Raw genomic sequence first — 23,138 nt, 5'->3', positions numbered from 1 at the left:
ATGAAACTGAAAAGTTTCATTTTTATTTAAAAAATGCATACCGTTTTCCTTTAAGGAAAACGGGCTGCATTTAAAAATAAAAACTGCTTTATTTAAAAGCAGTCTCAGACATGGTGGTCTGCTGAGCCCAGCAGGCAACCATCCCAGGGAGTGCTAGCCATTACCACTGGAGTCGCAAATTGCGACTGCCTCATTAATATTCATGAGGCATGCAATTTGCAACCACATTCGGAATCGTAAACAGTGTCTCAGACACAGTTGTACATAGCATTTTGCAAGTCCCATATTGCGAGTCGCAAAATGCTGTGGTCATACATCTGGCGCAAAATGCGATATTTTGCACATATTATTAGATTGTCTCAAGGTCCTTGATGCACACAAACTGTTTTTACGACCAATATTTGTAAAATATGGTATTAAGAACCATGCACGGGTAGGGGAGTTGTTAACGTAAATGACCTACTTGGACATAGCATGTGCACTTTGGAGATTTATGCTTGAAGCCCAAAAGGTTTTTAAGAATTCAGAAATTTGGGAATTTTATGAATAATATTTTAGGATAAAATGAATTAGATTCGGAAAATGAAATGACTAATATGGGATTGTAATTTTATTGTGTATAAATGATTTAACAACATTGTATTAAGAAAAAGACGCTAATGCTTATTTATGTTGAAGGACCAAGGGTCTAAATAAAAATTTCTTTTGATTGATTGATTAAGAATACTCTATGCTATTCATGCTTTCCGCATGTCTTATGCTACATTTATTACAAAATGAGTTGTGCTTTGTTTTGCACATTTAACACGTAATCTTCTAAAAAGTCACCCATGTTAATAGTTTTTTTCCCACCCCATTAGCCATCTGTTTTCGTTAATAAATACGAGCATTAGCAGATTTGCTTAAGCAGGATTATTTCGCAAACATCATGCTTCATCAATCCCCCATTTGATGGCGACTCAAGACATTACGCAATCTACAAAATCTGATTACAATCTGATTTGTTTCAGAATGAAGTCAAAGTACTACTCAAGTAGCTTGGGTTGTATATTGACTGGGCCAGGACTGGTTCTGTTACAGAAAGAGATGTTACGAGATTCAAGTTTTGTTCTTCTGATGGTATTGCATTCTGTTTAAAGAGACCTCAATGACAAAGGCCCAAGACTATCACAACAAGGGACACTGGAGTGACGTATCTTTAAAAGGGTTGTGCTCCACGTAAAAATGAGGGGCACTGAACTTTTAAACCCGACTAGTTTTGATCCTATTGTTAAATTTGGCCTCCATGTAAGTAAAACTTCATGTGTTGAATGTGTGAGGCATCTAATCGCCTACCAAGCACCATGGAATTTATATTTATTAGAAGTGTAGAGACATTTACATAGCTTGATAACATGAGACATATCTCACCAAAGGTGAAGGTAATAAACTTAATAAGTAATGGGGAATCCTGCTATAGATTATGATATTCTCTGCTTCTTCATGGGGTTCACTGATCCCGAGAGCGCTTAGTATCTCCTATGTACCATTCACCTAGAATATTGGCACAGAGAGGAGATAAGTCATAGTGTAAAAATTATATAGGAAGCTTTTAGTTTTGTGTAGCGTGTATGCACCAAATTCGCCTATAGCCTTTTTTGTTCTACTATCCTCCGTTCTAAGGGCCATAATAAACAATTGCGTAAATTATTTGGCGCTCGACAGACACTTTCCATCTCTACTGTGAATCCTCAGCCGCAAAGAAACTGTGGGGCATATTTACAAGCCCCTATCACCACAGGAACGTCACTTTTTTAGACGTTCCTGTGGTGATAGGGGCCTCGCCTTATTCACAAGGTGGCATTAAGCCACTTAACTTGGCTTAACACGGCCTTGTGAATAAGGCAATCTTTCAAGCTATCCTTAGCGAGAAAGGGGTGGGCAATGGGTGTTGCAGTGGGTGTTCTGTCACAACACCCATTGATTTTGACCCTGCCCCATATTTACAAGGTGAATTGATTCCAAGCCAAAGCGGTGGTTGGGATACGCACTCTTGATTTAAGAAGTTTGCTCCGGATTTTTTGTTGGTGGGTGGTGCCTGTGGGGTTAGACCCCCTGTACCAGGGTTTGAAAAACAATTGATTTGATTGCACTGCTCCCTCGAGAACAGTGTCTCCCCAGAGCACTCTGTGTTTAGTTCAATGATGTTTCAATACACGTATATGAAGTTCATTGCGTTTTTATTATCGTTTTTATCTTTTTCTTTTATATCATGATATTTTTCTGATACCATATTAGCTCATTTGGCCCAATGCATTTCGGGCTGTAGCCCTTCCTCATGGGCCATGTACATCCCTGTAAAGTAAAGTAAAATGTTAAAATGTACAATATCTACAGTAGCGGTACATTTCAATGATCATCAACACAATCCCAGTCAACTCAAATTTTGCATTCTGGAAATTGTTCCAGTATTACCAGGAAGAGACAATGAACAATACCTTCTAAGAAGGGAACTGTATTGGATACACAGACTATCATCCACCGCCCCGAGAGGGCTTAATGAACGATTGGAATATAGTTGTCATTTATAGACCCTTGGAAGAGTCTTATCATCAGCAAATGAAAAATACATATGTGTAATTTTATTTATTCAATTTTATTTAATTTTGATGTTTTGAAATATGTCCTAAAAAGTCACTGGCAAAAAACAGTAACATTGTGTTCACTCGTAGTACGTTTCATGTGCCGATTGAAAACAGTTTCGAATAATGTGTGTCACTAGGGTGATCGATTACACTCCGTACATTAACATTCTCTAATAGACGCATACCGTTCCAGTTTCTGTGTTTACACACGTGACCAAGACACCACCCATTAGAAACCTGACGCATACAACTGACCGCATCAAACGAAATAGACCTATCACACGCCGTAATTCATTTTCATGAACCACGTGACTTAAGAACGTCCATTTAGAACGCGGTAATCTTGAATGTGTTCAACGCCGTTGAACGAGGAACATAGAACGCGCGATAGAATTCTTCTCGGTAAGTCCCGTTACTGGGCCGGACAATCTCAGAGAATGCTTGACAGTGTAACGTACTGATCAGCAAGTCGCATTGCAGAACGATTCTCTTATTCTGTTCTCATTTCTCTGTGCAGACTCGTTTTTTCACCCGCGGTAACTGTCATCGAACGGACAGCCCAGACGTCAGACAAGGTTTGAATTATCCTTAACAATAGTCACGTTTGTTCACAATAACACCACTTTTTAATATGGTCCATAGGTGTGACCATCACACAACTTGCTTGCACAGCACGCCCATGGACATTAACGAGCACAACCAATGTGTCAGGACATATCGTTTTGAACAGTTTCTTCAGAAATGAAATTATTAATACGTGATCTCTCTCAAACTGCATGTTTATAAATGTTGAAAGCTGAATTTATTACATATTAAGATGTGACAGTGAAGTGAAACTGTACTTGCTTACTTTACAGGGATGTACATGGCCCCTGAGGAAGGGCTACAGCCCGAAATGCATTGGGCCAAATGAGCTAATATGGTATCAGAAAAATATCATGATATAAAAGAAAAAGATAAAAACGATAATAAAAACGCAATGAACTTCATATACGTGTATTGAAACATCATTGAACTAAACACAGAGTGCTCTGGGGAGACACTGTTCTCGAGGGAGCAGTGCAATCAAATCCATATTTACAAGGGTCACGTTAATATGGGGCAGTGCCAAAATTAAGACTAGGAAAAACCTGGTCTTAATCAGTCGAAACAAGGAAAAATAGATTATTTCTTCTCGTTTTTGCTGTTTCTATGGGTGCTGTGTTGAGCAGCACACATAGAAACATCAAAACGCCATGTATGATTGTTTATGTGCAGGAAGGTGTCCCTTCCTCCATATAAACAATCACTTTGAACATGATTAGTTGCAACTTCTATGTGTGCTGCGCAAAGCTGCACACATGGAAGTTACAAATTGCCATTTATGAGTATTTATGTGCAGGAAGGTACAGCTTCCTGCACTTAAACAATCATTCCCACAACGCAGACACCCTTGCACTATTGTGCAAGGGTGCATGCGTTGATGCTCGGCAGCTAAATTTAGCACAGCACAGGGAGAAACGGAGGGCTGCACCGTATTCTTGTAAATACGGCGCATGCATTTTTAAAGTGATGTGTGCAGCATTACTCTTCTTGGCTTAGCGCAGAGCTCCACCACTTTAGTTGTAAACATGCCCCTATATGTTTTAGGGAATGACTGTCAAAGTGGGGGCTATCTGATATCTGGTGTGAAGTGTATCGAATTCGAGAGCACTCATTCTGTTCACTAATTCATGATTTCCATACGCAACGGAATATGTTTCTGGGCATGATATACTTATACCTTGGGAACCTGATGTACAGAATATCTTGGCCAGACTTTGACTAGCTACAACCCACAGTGGCTAGCATTGAAATAGAGCAGGAGAATTTCTGTTACATCGTTGTGGCAACTACAAGCAATTGCACGTCAAAATGCTTTATTAAGACCTCATATGGGGCTTAGGTTATCCCTAGACAGAGGGCATCAACACTTGCAGGAGCAAAATAGGAACTTGAGAAACTATTGCTGGTAAAGTCACAGTTACAGTGCAATAGATCAGATGAAATTGCGCCTTTAGAGAACATAAGGTGCCCATGCTGCAGGAAATTTGTGCCATGTTTAATGAAGGAGAAAGACCAGATAAGCTTCTTGCCTGGCTAATGTCCCCCAAAAAGCGAAAGCACCGAGTAACTGCTATACATACCAAGAGGAGAATATTGCTAAATAAACTGGGTATCACTAACTGCTTTTGCTGAATATTATGATTATTCTAAATGAGCCTCCCACCCCCAGTTCTGAGAAAAATATACTTCTGCTTGGACAGAGAAATGGCACCCAAGTTGGTAAAACCTCAAATAATTGCACTGGGTCCTCCCTTAGCACTAACTGAGATTGTCACAGCCATTAACAATTGTTGAGGGGTAGTTATCCTGACTCCAATGGGTTGGCTATTGAATTTTGTGTCATGTTTTGTTGGTTTCTCTTTATTAAAGTCCTCACAATTCATGAAATCGCATAACAATTGGATTCTCTACCTCCCTGCGCTGGAGACTCAATAATTGTGGAATTGCCACAGCCCATCTGAGGTTCCCTAGTTGTGAACTCATATTGCCTGCTATCCATGTTAAATTTGTATTGCAAGATACTAGGGAAATAATAGCTAATCGATTGCTTCCGCTGTTCCTAAACTTGATACACCATGATCATCATGAACTGATAACCATCTGCTGCACCACTCATAACTTATGCATGTTGTTCCACATGATGGCTTCCCTCGCCATAGAGGAAGCCTTAAATACCCTTCGTTTGCAAAATAGGTTTTGGGGGACAGATACTAAAATGATTGAGTCTACTATATTCACCCTATATTGCAGGATTCTGCCTGCAGTGTGGATTATTAAACACATTGCAGATAAGCAAAGGCACTAGACAAGGATGTTTTTTTCATTAGTTCTGAAACTGTTGGCTTGCTCATTGAGAAAATAAGGACTCCAATATAGGATATCCCTATTGGGTAGACACCACATCATGCTGTCATATGCAGGTGACGTGCTGCTCTACTTGTGAAATGGCCAACACAATTTGCGGTCTGTCATGGAGTCCTTAAAAGTATCAGCCACATCTCAGGATTGTGTATTAATGAGGGGAATACTTTGTTGTCCTACTCAAGCCACTGGAGAACTAAGAACAAAAAAGATTGCCCTTTTTTAGGTAATTCTGTTAACAACATGCATTCAAATATCTAAGGATATAAATTCATCACAACAATGAAGAAGAGATCTTTGGCAATGTTCCTAAATCGTTAGCAACAAAATGAAATTCATTATCCTTCTGGTACAAATATTCATTCTCAGTTCTGATAGAGTGACCATGCTACTTAGACTTTTAAATTAATTCACCAACATGGCCATTATCCTTCAGAGAAAACTCTTTAGAGACATGTATTACATGGTTGTTGACCTGAGTTCGAGCACTGGAAGATGAAAGGTGACCATCAGCAAACTGATTGCTGTCTGTTGTGGGTGGTTAGGCTGCCCCGGATTATGAACTCTAATACTTAGTGGAACAATTGCACTTGTCTACCAGTTGGTTGTCAGTGGACTCCATTGAGGAGGCCATTCACATAGGCTTGGAAATGTTTCCAACCAAGTTGCACAAGGATCTCATGAGAGATGCACCAGTGGCATCCAACTGTCCCAAGTTAGGTAAAATGGTTCAGCACTGCTGACAAAGATGTCAGAAGCATTTTCATTTGATGATGATGTGCACACTATGTAGTAGTGGCTGGCCAATTTCAAAGACATGTCTCGGTTATTTAACAAGTGGACTTGGTTGGAAGCTGGGCTCAAACGTGTGCAATATATAAGGCAACGGGTCTCTGCATACAATTAAAGAGCAACATATGACATTGCAATAGGACAATTTTTTACCTTTGGTTTATTGCCAAGTTTCATTTGTTTGACCTGGGATGTGAAACAAGTGTACTACAAAGGATACCCTACTCTTGACGGTGACACATGGAGACAGGACTGAAATTGTATCCCTTCTGTACAGTTGTTTCCTTGACATGTCAATAGTAGATGTCACATTGCTGAGGACGAGATAAGAATCAAACCTAAATGAGGAGCGGAGCAATACAGAATGAGCCTTTGCTTTGGAACATACAAAAAATGTGTACTGGAATTCGAGATTCAAACTAACACAATTCCACTTTTTGCTCTGCACCTATTAGTCCCCTAGCAGTTTTAGTAGAATTGTGAGAAATTGGGTTGTAGGTTGACTGGGGCTTGAGCCCTGGTCAAGCAACAGCCACAATCGACAAAAGTGGAAAATATGGCAGACTGCAATGGAGCAGACTTCAGATACAAGAAGTGGAATGCGCCCAGTCAGCGCTTGCCTTCGGACTTAGAAGAATTTCTGAGAAAACTGTTATAAGAAGGTAAAGTTTAGGGGGGTAAGGCTGCAGGAAGTATGCGAGGAGGGAGCCTTGGGTTGAAGCCACAGTGAAGATTTCTACGTTCTGACTTATTCTCTGAAATGGAAGTCAAACATCTTAAGTGGAACAAGGCAGAAGGCTGTAGCTGAAGACAGCTCCATGACGCTGGATAATCTTTTGGTGAAGGACCGCTGAAAAGGATTTGCTGCTGCGGAGAAGACCATGGCGGGAGAATCCGCAAAGTCAATATGACTGGGGATGCACTTTGGGCAGATAGGTGAGGAGTTTGGTCCCAGTCTCCTCCTGGTTCTCAGAGCAGTTTCTGGCCAAAAATGTTTTTTAAGTTCTCAGTTTGGGGATTTGGCCAGCTGGGCACCATTAGCACCACATCCAAGGGCCAGGACTCTCTCAGGCTGGGTCCAGTTGTGGGTTCAAGATGGTGGGAGCCTTTTTGTCCCTGAGTCTCTAAACAGTAGGCCAGCAAACTAGCCCTTTGAGTCACTCTGGTAGTCCTGGGTTCAGGTGAAGATACAAGGCTTAACAGCTAGGGTGGCATCTGAGGGTTCATGGCAGACTCCAGGCAGAAAAGCAGTCCTTCAAGGTACAGCAAAGCAGTCTTACAGCGTGCACAGCAGATCACAGCAGCAGGTAGTCCTCTGAGAGTTCTTCTGCAGGCCCAGGAGTGAACTGAAGAGTGGGTCTGAAGGTTCTATTTTAACACCCTGGTGTCCTTCTTCTAGAAGGTGGGAGAAGTTTCTAGAAAGGGCCTTTGAAGTTAATGGAATTTTCTGCCATACCTTCCCTAGCTCCAAGCTGGCTGCAGTGACAATGAGTGGGTGGTGGGTCCTTTGTGTGAAGGCGGAGCACACCCATTTAGTTGCAAGTGTGGCTATGCTCAGCTCCGCCCCATCCTGCCTGCAGATGGCCCATTGAGGCATATCTAACCCCTCTATTGTGTGACTGTCTGGGAGGAATTCACAAAGTCTAACTCAACTACACCCAGTCATGTCACCCAGGACAGGCTGCAGGCACAAAGGGCTAAGGGCACGAAAATGGCAGCTTTCTAAACGTGACATTTTCAAAATTGTAATGCGAAATCCAACTTTATCTTTAGGAGGTATCATTATAATTCCATAGCTACCAAACATGACATTATTTCCTGCTCCCAATTGGAAATGGCAGCTTATTAAATGTAATGAGGAATCTCTAATGCTATTCTGTGGGTGGGGTAGGACTTACAGTAGTGAAAAACAAATATAAATGTTTTTCACTGCCAGGACAGGTAAAACTTAAAAGTACATGTCCAGCCTTTTGATTACATAGCACACTGCCCTATAGGCTACCTAGGAGTGACATATTTAAAAAAAGGGAGTTTAACGCTTTGCAAGGGGTTTAAATGCCAAGTTGACATGGCAGTTTAAGACTGCATTCAGGCTGCAGTGCAGGCCTGGGCATGGTTTAAGGTTCTATTTAAGTGGGTGGCATAATAGGTGCTGCAGGCTCACTTTTAGTATTAAATTTACAGGCCCTGGGTGTATGATATACCACTCTACAATGGACTTACCAGTAAATTAAATAGTGTAACCCAATTCTACATGTTTTAGGGGAGTAAACACAAGTACTTTAGCACTGGTTAGCAGTGGTAAATTGCAGAGAACCCCAGGGAAAACAAAGACGAATTCAGCAAAGAGTTGAGGGGAAAAGGCAAAACATTTGGGGATGAACATAAAGAGAGGGCCAGGTCCAACAAGGGAGTATCATGGAGATGCTAGTTCCAGACATAAAGTATGTATAGCCATTTTTAATCATATAATATGGAAATGCTAAAAAAATAACAGAGTTGTGGAAGTGCATATTTTCAACAGTAGCTGTACTTACTGGACAACCTTTCACTAGCCGACCTAAATTGCTTCTACTAGGCTTACTACCTAAGTTAAGAGCTACAGGCCCTGTAATTAGTTTGCTTTTCTAGTTGATGTCTAGACCAAAAACACATTGCTTTGTCTTGGACGTTGCTTTTGTCTCTTGACCTGGCACTCTGGTCGAGGAATCTGCTGAAATGGGAAGAGGCGCAAAACAACAGCCTCTAAATAAATCACAGGATTGGTAAACAGGTGACACACAACACAAAGAATGTAATTTCATGCAAATGCAAATTAATATGGGGAGCTAATTTGACAATGGTTGCCAACTTTTTAGTAACACATGATTCATAGTTTCAAATTCACATTTGTCCATATCAAGTTGGTGCGAAGTATTTGATGTAATAAGGGGTCTCTAACCAAGAACATAACTCAGTTCCAACTAATATTCAATGTGACTGCTTGCACACTAATATATTATGACATTGCAATCCGAAACTGGGTAAACCAGTATGGTGTGTGCCTCTTAAACACCTACGACCCCAAGTTACCCTCTAGGATCAATATATGTACAAAGCAAGATAGAATTGCAGTTTAGGAGGTGACAGGCATACACTCTGCTATTTCTGAAAAAACACAATTTATTATTTGATTATATCTTAATTAAAAAGGGGAGACCCAAAATGCATTTATCTGGTGCAATGTTTCATAGGAAGATTGAACAGCAGTACCGAAAAAACAGCTGCTCGGAATTGCACCAAATTTGGCAGAAAGCTAGATGTTGGTCCAAAAAGCATGCTTTATGTGAGTTGGTATATATCCGTGGAATAGTTTTGGGAAATTCAGGTTCCAAATGAGTATATATAAATGGACGCAGATCCTCCACTGATCCAACAGATCTCAAAGTAAGATCTGATTGGCTGCCACCACATCAACAAAGATGTGGTGGGGCTATTTTAAGACTCAGGGATTCAGTCAGCATACTGTAAAAAGTATTTTTTTTAAATACCATATTTGGAACCCTCGAGACTTAGGGTGGGCAGATTATCACTCCCCTGCCCCCCCCCAGCCTAGTGAGGGGGGCAGAAAATTGTTTTTGATGGAACACAGATCTGCTGAAGATCCAGGATTGTATAGTAAAAATGGCATGTTCCCACCCTTTTCAGCTGTTATCCCACCACCCCACCCCCAGATGGACCAGGGCTGGAGGTTTGCTTTATTTTAATTTTAGGGGAGGGGGAGTGCGGCCGTCTTAACTAAACCATTACCAGGTTCCAGGGACCCCATCCCCCTTGGCCGCATATTTTTCAGGGGATATATAGGTATCTTTCTTTGAGTTAAATAGATGTATTTTATCATTTTATGCTAGCAAATATTAGACATTTTGGTTACCACGATAGAGCAGATATTTTGTCACTTGATATTGTGAGATATTTCCACTCAAATCTCGTGATTAGCTCATAAACCCATGCCTACTGTTTGATCTGTGACACAATTATTGTCTTTTTTCAGCTGGATAAGGACTTAGAAGAGGTCACTATGCAGCTTCAAGATACACCTGAGAAAACCACTTATATTAAGCAAAATCATTATCAGGAGCTCAATGCCATCCTAAGCATCCGAAACTTCACAGACAGCAAAGGTAAGAAACATGTGATATAGCTGCAATAGCTGTTATTATTGGGGGGGAGACCTCTGTGCCCAGTAGAGCAAAGTGGGGAATGGGGAGGGAATGGTTTTTGCCTAATTAGGCACCTTTCATAAGAAATGCACAAGATTACTTTAATTGTCAACCTATGTTAACCCATATGTCTTGCCTGATCTTACCATGCTAGATATCACCTAATGTTTCAGCGACATATCCTTAACACTTTGGCCACTACCTATTACCCTTGCTTGGTACCATGTTGACATCTTCTGGAATCCAGCAAGAACTGTGATCTCCCTGCCTGGCCTTCCCAACTCTGTGTAATCCCCTCGTAAATTCATACTTTACTCCCAATGCTTACACCTACCTATAAAATCCCAGCTTTTTGTATATTTTCTATAGCTCTTATTCTGTAATATCCTCTTCTATAATGCACCTTTAACATTTGCGTCAGGAATGATATTAGACATTGCATGGCCCTGCATCGACTATACATAGAGATTAATTTAGCCATTGTGATTCGTGATCCCTTGCTTGATGTCCCCTACATAGATCATCCTTCCTCCAATTTGTTATCATGTACTTTACTTTGACTCACACTGGGCCCCGGTCCACGCTTGGAAAAAATACAGATTAAATTAATTCTAGGGATAGGGGGCATATAACTGGCACGTTAATTATCCCAAGTACCTGATTCGTTGTACGTTTTTATTTTCGATTAATATTTAATGTATGTATTGTGCTAACTTGAACCCTTGTTAGGATTCCAGTATTGTTTACCCCTGGTTCAGGTTTTCAGGGCTGCCCCTGTTGTTGGTAATTACTAGTTTGAGTGGCCACAAACATCTTTAGCATTTTGTCACGAATTGACCACATGCAACTTCAAAATTTGGTAGTTGATATTACACACAGTTCGTTTGTGTTTGTCGGCAATATTCTTAATGTGGTGGTACTAGACCTGGTGCCCATATTTTTACACAATGGTTTTAAAAAAAAATTTCCAGGGGGGAGGACCTTCAAAGCAGTACAGATGAATAGAATGTGAGAGTAGGTCTTCGTGTTCTACACATAGATGACACCTGCTGTCATTAGTATTATACCATTTGTGAGTGAAAGATTTTAATGCTAGTGTTTCCACCCGAAATTGGAAATAAAGAATTCTGTCTCTAGACTTGGATATGACATCCCAGTATGGTTCGTACTGGGAACAAGGCTTAAACTCTATAAATTTGCCTGACAATGTTGCACTCGTGGTGATTTGTGTACTTTTCGTTACGACCATGGACCAATAGAGTTACTTTATTTCTCTTTTGGAGAGGAACCATTGGCCCACTGGGTTTTCCTATAGATGTCTCAAGCCCATATTAAACAATAAATCACACCCTACACAAGAAGGGAATAGATGTCACCTGCCTATGATTTGCTGCATAACCCACAATAACATAAAATTGCCAGAATATCAACAATACTATATAAACGTGTATTTTTTTAAAGGTGAAAAAATATATACATATTTTCAATTCTTTTACTTTTTTTTATATATCATAGAACAAATCAGTTTGAGTTGATAGCATGATCTTTTTCAGAATTAGACCACATAAACATAAATGCAACACAAAAATACCCCCCATCACAAGTGAATCAAGACAAGAACATTAAAAAACATCAAAGGCATATCAAATTCCACAACACAACTCTCTCATTAAATCAATCATACTTGAGTCATGCCCACACATCTACCATACTGTCAAAGCACACCAGTAAAAATGGTGGTTAAGGACAAGAACCACTACACAGTCTAATAGTGGGGTCATGAGCAGAAAAATATTGAAAAGTAAAATATTGAACAGTAGTAAAGAAGTAATTTTTAACAAACGTAATACAGTGGGTGTCTATGTATACTATATTGATTACAAAGCATTTGTATGTACATTTTCTTTAATTGAGTAGCATTTTCATAATGTGGTTTATGGGAAAAAGAGGTAAGTTGAAGCTGTTGAAGTAGATCAGGTTCTTCTTGCTCAGTCAATGCACCACTAAGTCACTCCTGTCACTGGGTGTGCTGATGTGCATTTTCGTGTCGGGCTTCAATGAAGCCACCACCTTCTTCAGGGAACAGAACTGGAAGGATAAAGGTGCCACATGGATGATAACATAACATAACATACACTTTTGTATAGCGCACGTATCACCCGAAAGTCTCAAGGCGCTGAATAACAGATGTATATTGTTACCCAACTCAATGGTACTCATTTTATCGACCTCAGATGGATGAAAGGCTGAGTGGACCCACCAGGATTAGAAGCTGTGACCATGAGGTCGAACACAGGCCCCTAAAGTGGATGCATTTGTCCACTGCGCCACCAGACCCGGCACATGGATGATGGCGGGGTGGAGGTGTAAATAAAACGGGTATCAAGACATCATTCTAAAAATAGAAAAAGGAAACAAAGGTTGATGGCAATCTTGTTCCCCAAAACAAAAGGGAATATTAAAGAGCGGACAGATGAAGCATAACTGTTAGTGATCTCCAGTGCCTAGGCCACACCTCGTGTAAGAAATTAGAATAGTCCACAGTGTGCAAAGGACGTAGCTCAAGCTAGATAGAAACCATGGAAAGACCGAGAAAACCATGATACCGGATGCACGAGGATGAGGAGAGCCATTCAGACAGGTTCAATAACCGAAACCCGAAAAAGTGATGTCAAGGAAGAAAGGAGGGTGTGAAGGAAGAAACAGAAGCAATGAGCAAGACTTACGGGAGAGCAAAGTCAACCAAGGCGCTACAGGCAGGTAATTATCAGCAAATAATGAAGATCCAGGAAGGAAAGATAGGTCGCTGGCATGTCTCAAGCAAACAACAGTAAACGGAAACACCAATTAAAATTTCAGGGAAGGAGGAAATGGGAACAATAAGAATAGAGCATAAAGAAAAACTACCTTACAAATGGAGTACTATGTCTGCTCAAAAAGTGAAACAAGCAGCTCAGGGCGCGATGAATTCCCAGTCAGGTAAATTATGGTCAGTCGTGTCACGAGACCCAGGAAAGGTGAACCTGTGGAGAATAAAGTAAAAATAAGCAGCGCAATCTCACCGATTGAAGTAGCAAAATGGGAGTAGGGTAGGCAACTGAATGCCGTAACGCATTGTGTCCTGTGTGTGTCACTAGAAAAGACGAGCAAAAAGAATAGTGCCTATGAGAAAGGTAGTAAGATAAGTAAGCCATGAGAAAATATTGGGGGCCTCGGCAGAATACGGACTGTAGTAATTGAATGCATGTCCGGTCCAAGTGGTATCTTCAAGAGGTATATTAAGCAAGATGAAGATGGTAAGATGGATGTACAAGGTACAGAAAATAACGAAGTAGCTAACCCCAACAGGAGCAGCCTCCTTGCTGCTCAGCCCAACACTCAACTGACACTCACCCGCACATCCAACACTCTATGGCATCATCACTCATACTAACATTCTACACACATCCACTGGCTGAGCAGCAAGCTGGAAGCAGACACAACACATCTTCCCCCTTTAATAATAACAGGAAGGAAGATACAAGGAGTGAGCATAATAACAACATTACAATGGAAGATACAAGGGGTAAGCATGTAAATAACATTAGGTATCTCAAATAAGAACATACCGCAATAATGGGCAGACATGCAAAGAGAACATAAAGCACCGAATTATGGAAGATGGAGACCATGCATACATTGACAAAGAAAAACAGGAATAACCCACACCCTTCTTCCCCCTTTGATAGAAACAACACAGATTTAAATTAAAATGTAAATCATGTGGAAGGCAGAGGAAGAAGAAAAGTAGGAGATACTTACAAAGTAAGGAGATATTAACAAGGCAAAGAAAAACTACAATAGCACAGCAATAGTAACATAACACACAGAGAAAAAATTAGTTGACGCTCCAATTCACCACCAAAACACACCAGTTGGCCAGACCAATGTGGAGATGGCAAGCAGAAACAGCAATTGAAAAAAACAGATAGTACATGATAAAGACAAGAAAAACACTCTCAAAATGTAAAAGATATGTGTAAGGAAAACTCATTTGGATAAAGAAAATACACATGAGAATAATAATGTGACACATGACAGTAATAAAATGTAAAATCAACGTACAGGTACCATGTAACATGAAAATACAGACTGTCATAGATCTCATGAACAGGGGATATGTAAATACAGTACAAAAGTTTAACTGTAAAGTACTGTAATATAAATTGTAAGAAACAGAACAAAGACAGCTCTCCAACAGGAGCTTGGAAAGAAAGTACTCTAGAGTTTCTGTAACTGTAAAGTAATAAGCACTGTAATGCAAATTGTACAGCCAATAGGCATTGTAACATATGCCTTAAGGGAAGGCACTGTAAAGTAACGTTAAGTAATGTACGTGCTAAACACTGTAATGGATGTAAGAAACATTGTGAGTGACGAATCCGCAGACATGAGGATAAGACACAAGGCAGGCAATGTAACGTAACATAATGTATAGCAGTGAAGGTGACCTAAAAAATCACGTAAAATGGCACAGTAACGTACCGTAATGTATAACAGTGTAGGTGACCTGAAAAGTCACGTAAAATGGCACAGTAATGTACCGTAAAGTATAACAGTATAAGTGATCTGAAAAGCCACGTAACATAGGAGCAAAATCGCTCGTAAATCTCAATAAGGAATTCCATATGGAATTTGTAATTAAAGTACTGTTGCAACAATTACTATAATAGGAACAATGAACATTCTCCTACAAGAAGTTGAGATGAAGCACTGTAATGTAAGATATACAACCAGTAGGCTATTGTAATAGATGCTTCAAGCTATGTAAATTCTGGCACTCTAAAGTACTGTAACGTAATGTATTAACATCGTAGGTGACATGACTACGGCTCATCAATCATAATCAAAACTTCTGGCACTGTCAGGTAAAGTAACGTAAAGTATTAACAGTGTAGGTGACATGAGAGTCACGTAGCATACGAGCAATATCGCTTGCAAATCTTAATTAAAAATTTCGAAGGAATTTGTAAGTAAGGTAAACTTGCAACAAAACAATAAGAAATTCCAAACGGAATTTATAAAGTAAAGTATTACTGCCACTGGACAAGAGTGTAGCATAAGAAATAAAAATGACAACGCACTGACAATATGTGTAAATTTCATGTCGCAGTAAATACATGACAAACGAAAGCATTTTAAACTTTAAGAAAGGTTCCAAGAAAAATAATAAAATTAAACAAATAAAGTGGTCACCGTAGTCATCGTAGTGTGCAGCTGATGCATAAACGGAATAGAACAGTACCTTGCTATGAATTTAGTGGAAAGTTGACCAACGAGACATCGTCGAGTAATAAACAAAGGTTTTAAAGGAAATGCAAATACATGGACTTTTCTTTTTCTAGAACAGATGCAGTGGTGCTAGATGACCGCTGGATGACACTGTTCAATCATGTCTATACAATCCATAGTTAAATGCTCCGAGACTTGAAGTATAGGAATGAAGAAGCCGAGAAGTATGGAATTCTTGGAAAGATGGAGGCATGAAGAAACCAAAAGAAGGTAGAGACAAGCAGACCACTGAATCCAACAACGTTCCGGCTACATCTGAAGAGAGGATCTTAGTTGGCAAAAACACGTGGTTGGCAAAGAGACAGGAATGCAGTGTAAAACATTGCAGCAGAGCTTGAGGTGTACATCAACCACAAGATGGAGGCACACCGATGTGAGAAATGCTGGGTGGCTCCCGGCACGAACATACACCAAACATTACGGCCCAGCTGTACAGACACGGAGGGAAGGAGGAAAGTCTCAAAAGAAAATGAGGAGGCATCGCAGGAGCGCGGAGCATAGGTAAGGCTGCACGCACTCTGTGTATACCTTCAAATACCAGCAGCGATTCAACTGCCGTGCCAATGCACAGAAAATAAAATAAATAAGAAAAAACTCAGTCACGGCCAGTAGACTTTAGATAGACGCATCAGCTCACCGTAGGGTGACCAACTGGCATTGGTGCAAATTCAGGACGGTGAGTGTAAAAATTCAGGACAAAGGGTCAAAATTCAGGACACAAATTCAGGACAGGAGGTCAAAATTCAGGACAAAACTTCAGGACAATAGGTAAGTTTTACAGACACATCAAAGGTCGCGCAATAGTATATAATTAAGCCCAGCCATTTCCAAACATATTCAACCATTTGCAAACCTATCCATCATGTATCCTTCCATCTATCATTTCACTCATCCATCCCTTCATCCATCCCTTCATCTATCCCTTCATCCATCCTTTCACTCATCCATCCATTATCCATCCATCCACCCTTTCACCCTATCCATCTGTACACTTATCCATCCGCTCTTCATCCCATCCATCCATTCATTCATCCATCCATCCAGCCATTTACCCTTTCACCAATCCAGCCATCCTTTCACTTACTAATCCTTCCACCCATCCATTCTTTTAGTCATCCATCCATCCTCCCTTTCTCTCTCTATCGACCCTTTCACTTAGCCATCCTTCCTTCCATCCATCCATCCATCCACCCACCCATCCACCCATCTATCCATCTATTCATGCACTCATGAATCCATCCATTGACCCTATCACTCACCCATCTATCATTTCACTCCTTCACACATCTATTCATCCTTTTGTCCATCTACCCTCCCTTTCACCCACTCATCCATCCTTACATCCACCCTTTCACTCATACGTACATTCATTCACCCTTGCACTTATCAATCCATCAATCCATCCATCATTTCACTCATCCACCCACCCACCCACCCATCATCCACCCAACCATCCACCCACCCACTCATCCATCTTTTCACCCACCCACCCACGATCCAATGCACTCATCCATCCTTTCACCCACCCACCACCCACCCACCCACTCACCCATCCTTTCACCTACCCACTCATCATCCATCCATCCTTTCACCCACCCACTCATCATCCATCCATCCATCCTTCCCCTCATCATCCATCCATCCTTCCCCTCATCATCCTTCCATCCATCCTTTCACCCACCCCCTCATCATCCATCCATCCCCTCATCATCCATCCATCCTTCCCCTTATCATCCATCATTTCACCGACCCCCTCATCATCCAGCCATCCACCATTCTCCTCATCATCCATCCTTTCACCCACCCCCTCATCATCCATCCATCCTTCCCCTCATCATCCATCCTCCCCCCTCATCATCCATCCATCCATCCTTTCACCCACCCCCTCATCATCCATCCATCCATCCTTCCCCTCATCATCCATCCATCCTCCCCCTCATCATCCATCCATCCATCCTTCCACCCACCCCCTCATCATCCATCCATCCTTCCCCTCATCATCCATCCTTTCACCCACCCCCTCATCATCCATCCATCCATCCTTTCACCCACCCCCTCATCATCCATCCTTTCACCCACCCCCCCATCGTCCATCCATCCATCCTTTCACCCACCCCCTCATCATCCATCCATCCCCTCATCATCCATCCATCCTTCCCCTCATCATCCATCCTTTCACCCACTCTCCATCCATCCATCCTTTCACCCACCCACTCATCATCCATCCATCCTTCCCCTCATCATCCATCCATCCATCCTTTCACCCACCCCCTCATCATCCATCCATCCTTCCCCTCATCATCCATCCATCCTCCCCCTCATAATCCATCCATCCATCCTTCCCCTCATCATCCATCCATCCTTCCCCTCATCATCCATCCATCCTTCCCCTCATCATCCTTCCATCCATCCTTTCACCCACCCCCTCATCATCCATCCATCCTTCCCCTCATCATCCATCCTTTCACCCACCCCCTCATCATCCATCCATCCACCCTTCTCCTCATCATCCATTCTTTCACCCACCCCCTCATCATCCATCCATCCTTCCCCTCATCATCCATCCTCCCCCCTCATCATCCATCCATCCATCCTTCCCCTCATCATCCATCCATCCTCCCCCTCATCATCCATCCATCCATCCTTTCACCCAGCCCCTTATTATCCATCCATCCTTCCCCTCATCATCCATCCTTTCACCCACCCCCTCATCATCCATCCATCCACCCTTCTCCTCATCATCAGTTCTTTCACCCACCCCCTCATCATCCATCCATCCTTCCCCTCATCATCCATCCTCCCCCTCATCATCCATCCATCCATCCTTCCCCTCATCATCCATCCATCCTCCCCCTCATCATCCATCCATCCATCCTTTCACCCACCCCCTCATCATCCATCCATCCTTCCCCTCATCATACATCCTTTCACCAACCCCCTCATCATCCATCCATCCATCCTTTAACCCACCCCCTCATCATCCATCCATCCATCCATCCTTTCACCCACCCCCTCATCATCCATCCATCAATCCTTCCCCTCATCATCCATCCTTTCACCCACCCCCTCATCATCCATCCTTTCACCCACCCCCTCATCATCCATCCATCCCCTCATCATCCATCCATCCTTCCCCTTATCATCCATCCATCCTCCCCCTCATCATCCATCCATCCATCCATCCTTTCACCCACCCCCTCATCATCCATCCATCAATCCTTCCCCTCATCATCCATCCTTTCACCCACCCCCTCATCATCCATCCATCCATCCTTTCACCCACCCCCTCATCCATCATCCACCCAACCATCCACCCACCCACTCATCCATCTTTTCACCCACCCACCCACGATCCAATGCACTCATCCATCCTTTCACCCACCCACCACCCACCCACCCACTCATCCATCCTTTCACCTACCCACTCATCATCCATCCATCCATCCTTTCACCCACCCACTCATCATCCATCCATCCATCCTTCCCCTCATCATCCATCCATCCTTCCCCTCATCATCCTTCCATCCATCCTTTCACCCACCCCCTCATCATCCATCCATCCCCTCATCATCCATCCATCCTTCCCCTTATCATCCATCATTTCACCGACCCCCTCATCATCCAGCCATCCACCCTTCTCCTCATCATCCATCCTTTCACCCACCCCCTCATCATCCATTCATCCTTCCCCTCATCATCCATCCTCCCCCCTCATCATCCATCCATCCATCCTTTCACCCACCCCCTCATCATCCATCCATCCATCCTTCCCCTCATCATCCATCCATCCTCCCCCTCATCATCCATCCATCCATCCTTCCACCCACCCCCTCATCATCCATCCATCCTTCCCCTCATCATCCATCCTTTCACCCACCCCCTCATCATCCATCCATCCATCCTTTCACCCACCCCCTCATCATCCATCCTTTCACCCACCCCCCCATCGTCCATCCATCCATCCTTTCACCCACCCCCTCATCATCCATCCATCCCCTCATCATCCATCCATCCTTCCCCTCATCATCCATCCTTTCACCCACTCTCCATCCATCCATCCTTTCACCCACCCACTCATCATCCATCCATCCTTCCCCTCATCATCCATCCATCCATCCTTTCACCCACCCCCTCATCATCCATCCATCCATCCCCTCATCATCCATACTTTCACCCACCCCCTCATCATCCATCCATCCATCCATCCTTTCACCCACCCCCTCATCATCCATCCATCCCCTCATCATCCATCCATCCTTCCCCTCATCATCCATCCATCCTCCCCCTCATAATCCATCCATCCATCCTTCCCCTCATCATCCATCCATCCTTCCCCTCATCATCCATCCATCCTTCCCCTCATCATCCTTCCATCCATCCTTTCACCCACCCCCTCATCATCCATCCATCCTTCCCCTCATCATCCATCCTTTCACCCACCCCCTCATCATCCATCCATCCACCCTTCTCCTCATCATCCATTCTTTCACCCACCCCCTCATCATCCATCCATCCTTCCCCTCATCATCCATCCTCCCCCCTCATCATCCATCCATCCATCCTTCCCCTCATCATCCATCCATCCTCCCCCTCATCATCCATCCATCCATCCTTTCACCCAGCCCCTTATTATCCATCCATCCATCCTTCCCCTCATCATCCATCCTTTCACCCACCCCCTCATCATCCATCCATCCACCCTTCTCCCCATCATCAGTTCTTTCACCCACCCCCTCATCATCCATCCATCCTTCCCCTCATCATCCATCCTCCCCCCTCATCATCCATCCATCCATCCTTCCCCTCATCATCCATCCATCCTCCCCCTCATCATCCATCCATCCATCCTTTCACCCACCCCCTCATCATCCATCCATCCTTCCCCTCATCATCCATCCTTTCACCAACCCCCTCATCATCCATCCATCCATCCTTTAACCCACCCCCTCATCATCCATCCATCCCCTCATCATCCATCCATCCTTCCCCTCATCATCCATCCTTTCACCCACTCTCCATCCATCCATCCATCTTTTCACCCACCCACTCATCATCCATCCATCCATCCTTCCCCTCATCATCCATCCATCCTTCCCCTCATCATCCATCCATCCATCCATCCTTTCACCCACCCCCTCATCATCCATCCATCAATCCTTCCCCTCATCATCCATCCTTTCACCCACCCCCTCATCATCCATCCATCCATCCTTTCACCCACCCCCTCATCATCCATCCATCCCCTCATCATCCATCCATCCTTCCCCTCATCATCCATTCATCCTTCCCCTCATCATCCATCCATCCTCCCCCTCATCATCCATCCATCCATCCTTCCCCTCATCATCCATCCATCCTTTCACCCACCCACCCATCCATCCATCCATCCTTCCCCTCCATCCATCCCCTCATCCATCCATCCTTCCCCTCATCCATCCTTCCCCTCATCCATCCATCCTTCCTTCCACTCATCCATCCATCCTTCCCCTCATCCATCCATCCTTCCCCTTATCCATCCTTCCTTTCATCCATCATCCATCCTTCCCCTCACCCACCTATCCATCCATCCTTCCCCTCCATCCATCCCCTCATCCATCCTTCCCCTCATCCATCCATCCTTCCTTCCCCTCATCCATCCATCCTTCCCCTCCATCCATCCATCCCCTCATCCATCCATCCTTCCCATCATCCATCCATCCTTCCACTCATCCATCCATCCTTCCCCTCATCCATCGTTCTCCTCATCCATCATCCAGCTACCCTTCCACCCATACATCCAGCTATTTACATTTTCTCTCATCCATCCTTCCCCTCACTCATCAATCCGTCAATCCTCTCATTATCCATTTATTCAATCTTTCATTCATCCATTCACCCTTTCACTAATTCATTCAGCCATCCACCCATCCCTTCACTTACTTACTCACCCACCTTTCCATATTATTTTGAGCTGAGCCCTTTTGAGAAGAGGCCCATCAGGAACTTCACCCTCGCTGCAGGAGCCGTTCCAGGACTGGGACAGAAGCCACCCAGGGCGGAGACAGGATCCACCACAGGGGGGACAGGAGCCCTCACAGGCAGGGGCGGGGGAGGGGGACAGGATCCACCACAGTGGGGGGACAGAAGCATTCACAAGGGGGGGGGAGACAGGAGCCATTACAGGCGGAGGGGAGGGGGACCAGAGCCATCACAGGAGGGGGAACAGGATCCACCAGGGTGGGCATGCAGTATTCTAGTGTCATCTTGGGCTCCTCGCCCCCTCCTGTACAAGACAACGAGATGACAGGCTCTCTGTCCAAAATGCCATCCCCCACTTTGATGTACAGTACTTACAGGAGAGAACTGACTGATTGTCCTTTGTTAATCAGTGTGGGTGCGATTGTGCGATTTCTTAATTTTATTACATTATAGACTGCATGTTTGAAGAACCGAGATTTGCTTACAATTTAGTGACAGTAATTAAGCTCTGTGACGAGAGAGAACCACGTGCTGCCTCTGTGTAATCTGGCCGAGTCTAGGATGTCTGGGGCCCTGGGTAGAAATGGAATGTGTGAGCCCCCCTCTAAATAGCAGAGACATGCCGCATTCATGGCTGTTTGCATCTGAATAGATGCCCCTGCTCCTGAAGCTGCAGCCCCCCTCTGTCACCTTCAAGCACCTCTTAACAGCTCATCAAGGGCTGAAGTCAAGGGCTGAAGGTGTGAGGGTTGCCATCCCGCTGTGCCTCTTCAATGCTGCGGGGTATCTGAGCTTTGGAACAGCATCGGTGTCAAGAAGGGAGGTGGGTGGAAGCTGTGCCTGGTTAAAATTACGGACAAATGGCGTCCGTTAAAGAATCCTTCACGGACAACGGACAGACGGCCAAAATTACGGACTGTCCGTGAAATTTACGGGCGGTTGGTCACCCTAGCTCACCGGGGTGGCAAATTCTCACAGCTGTAGGTGCCGGTGAACAATCGCGGCACCAGAGGGCTGGTAAAACAAGTATAATGCTCGCACCCCAGCAGGATATCAGGGTGGCAACAAGACTGTGAAAAACAGGGAATCACGGAGAGATATGTAGCACACTTGGGTAGAGGCACATGCAGGAACAGTAGATCTTCTCCCCTGACGGCGGTCACAGGGAAATGTAGAAAGTGAAAGAACCCCTTCAAAATGACTCTTCTTCCAAGGTTGCAGTACAAACAGACAGCAGGACAAGCAGGAAGGCAGCAGAAGAGTAGAAGTAGGCAGCAAACGTCGC

The 23,138-nt window shown here is 43.6% G+C and overlaps 1 protein-coding gene across 1 annotated transcript in view; it reads left to right on the top strand.

Annotated features, from left to right (window-relative positions):
* The window catches only part of GABBR2 (gamma-aminobutyric acid type B receptor subunit 2), a 1,581,022-nt gene that overhangs the window by 1,541,063 nt on the left and 16,821 nt on the right, over positions 1-23,138 (top strand). The window contains exon 17 of the mRNA XM_078686234.1: positions 10,396-10,525. Within this exon, the coding sequence (XP_078542360.1) occupies positions 10,396-10,525 (130 nt within the window). The remainder of the gene's footprint in view (positions 1-10,395; positions 10,526-23,138) is intronic.

Source organism: Lissotriton helveticus, chromosome 4_1 (genome assembly GCF_964261635.1).
Source record: "Lissotriton helveticus chromosome 4_1, aLisHel1.1, whole genome shotgun sequence".
Classification (NCBI taxonomy): Eukaryota; Metazoa; Chordata; class Amphibia; order Caudata; family Salamandridae; genus Lissotriton; species Lissotriton helveticus.
Note: the sequence above shows the minus strand (reverse complement) of the source record. Positions and strands in the feature narration are given on the sequence as shown.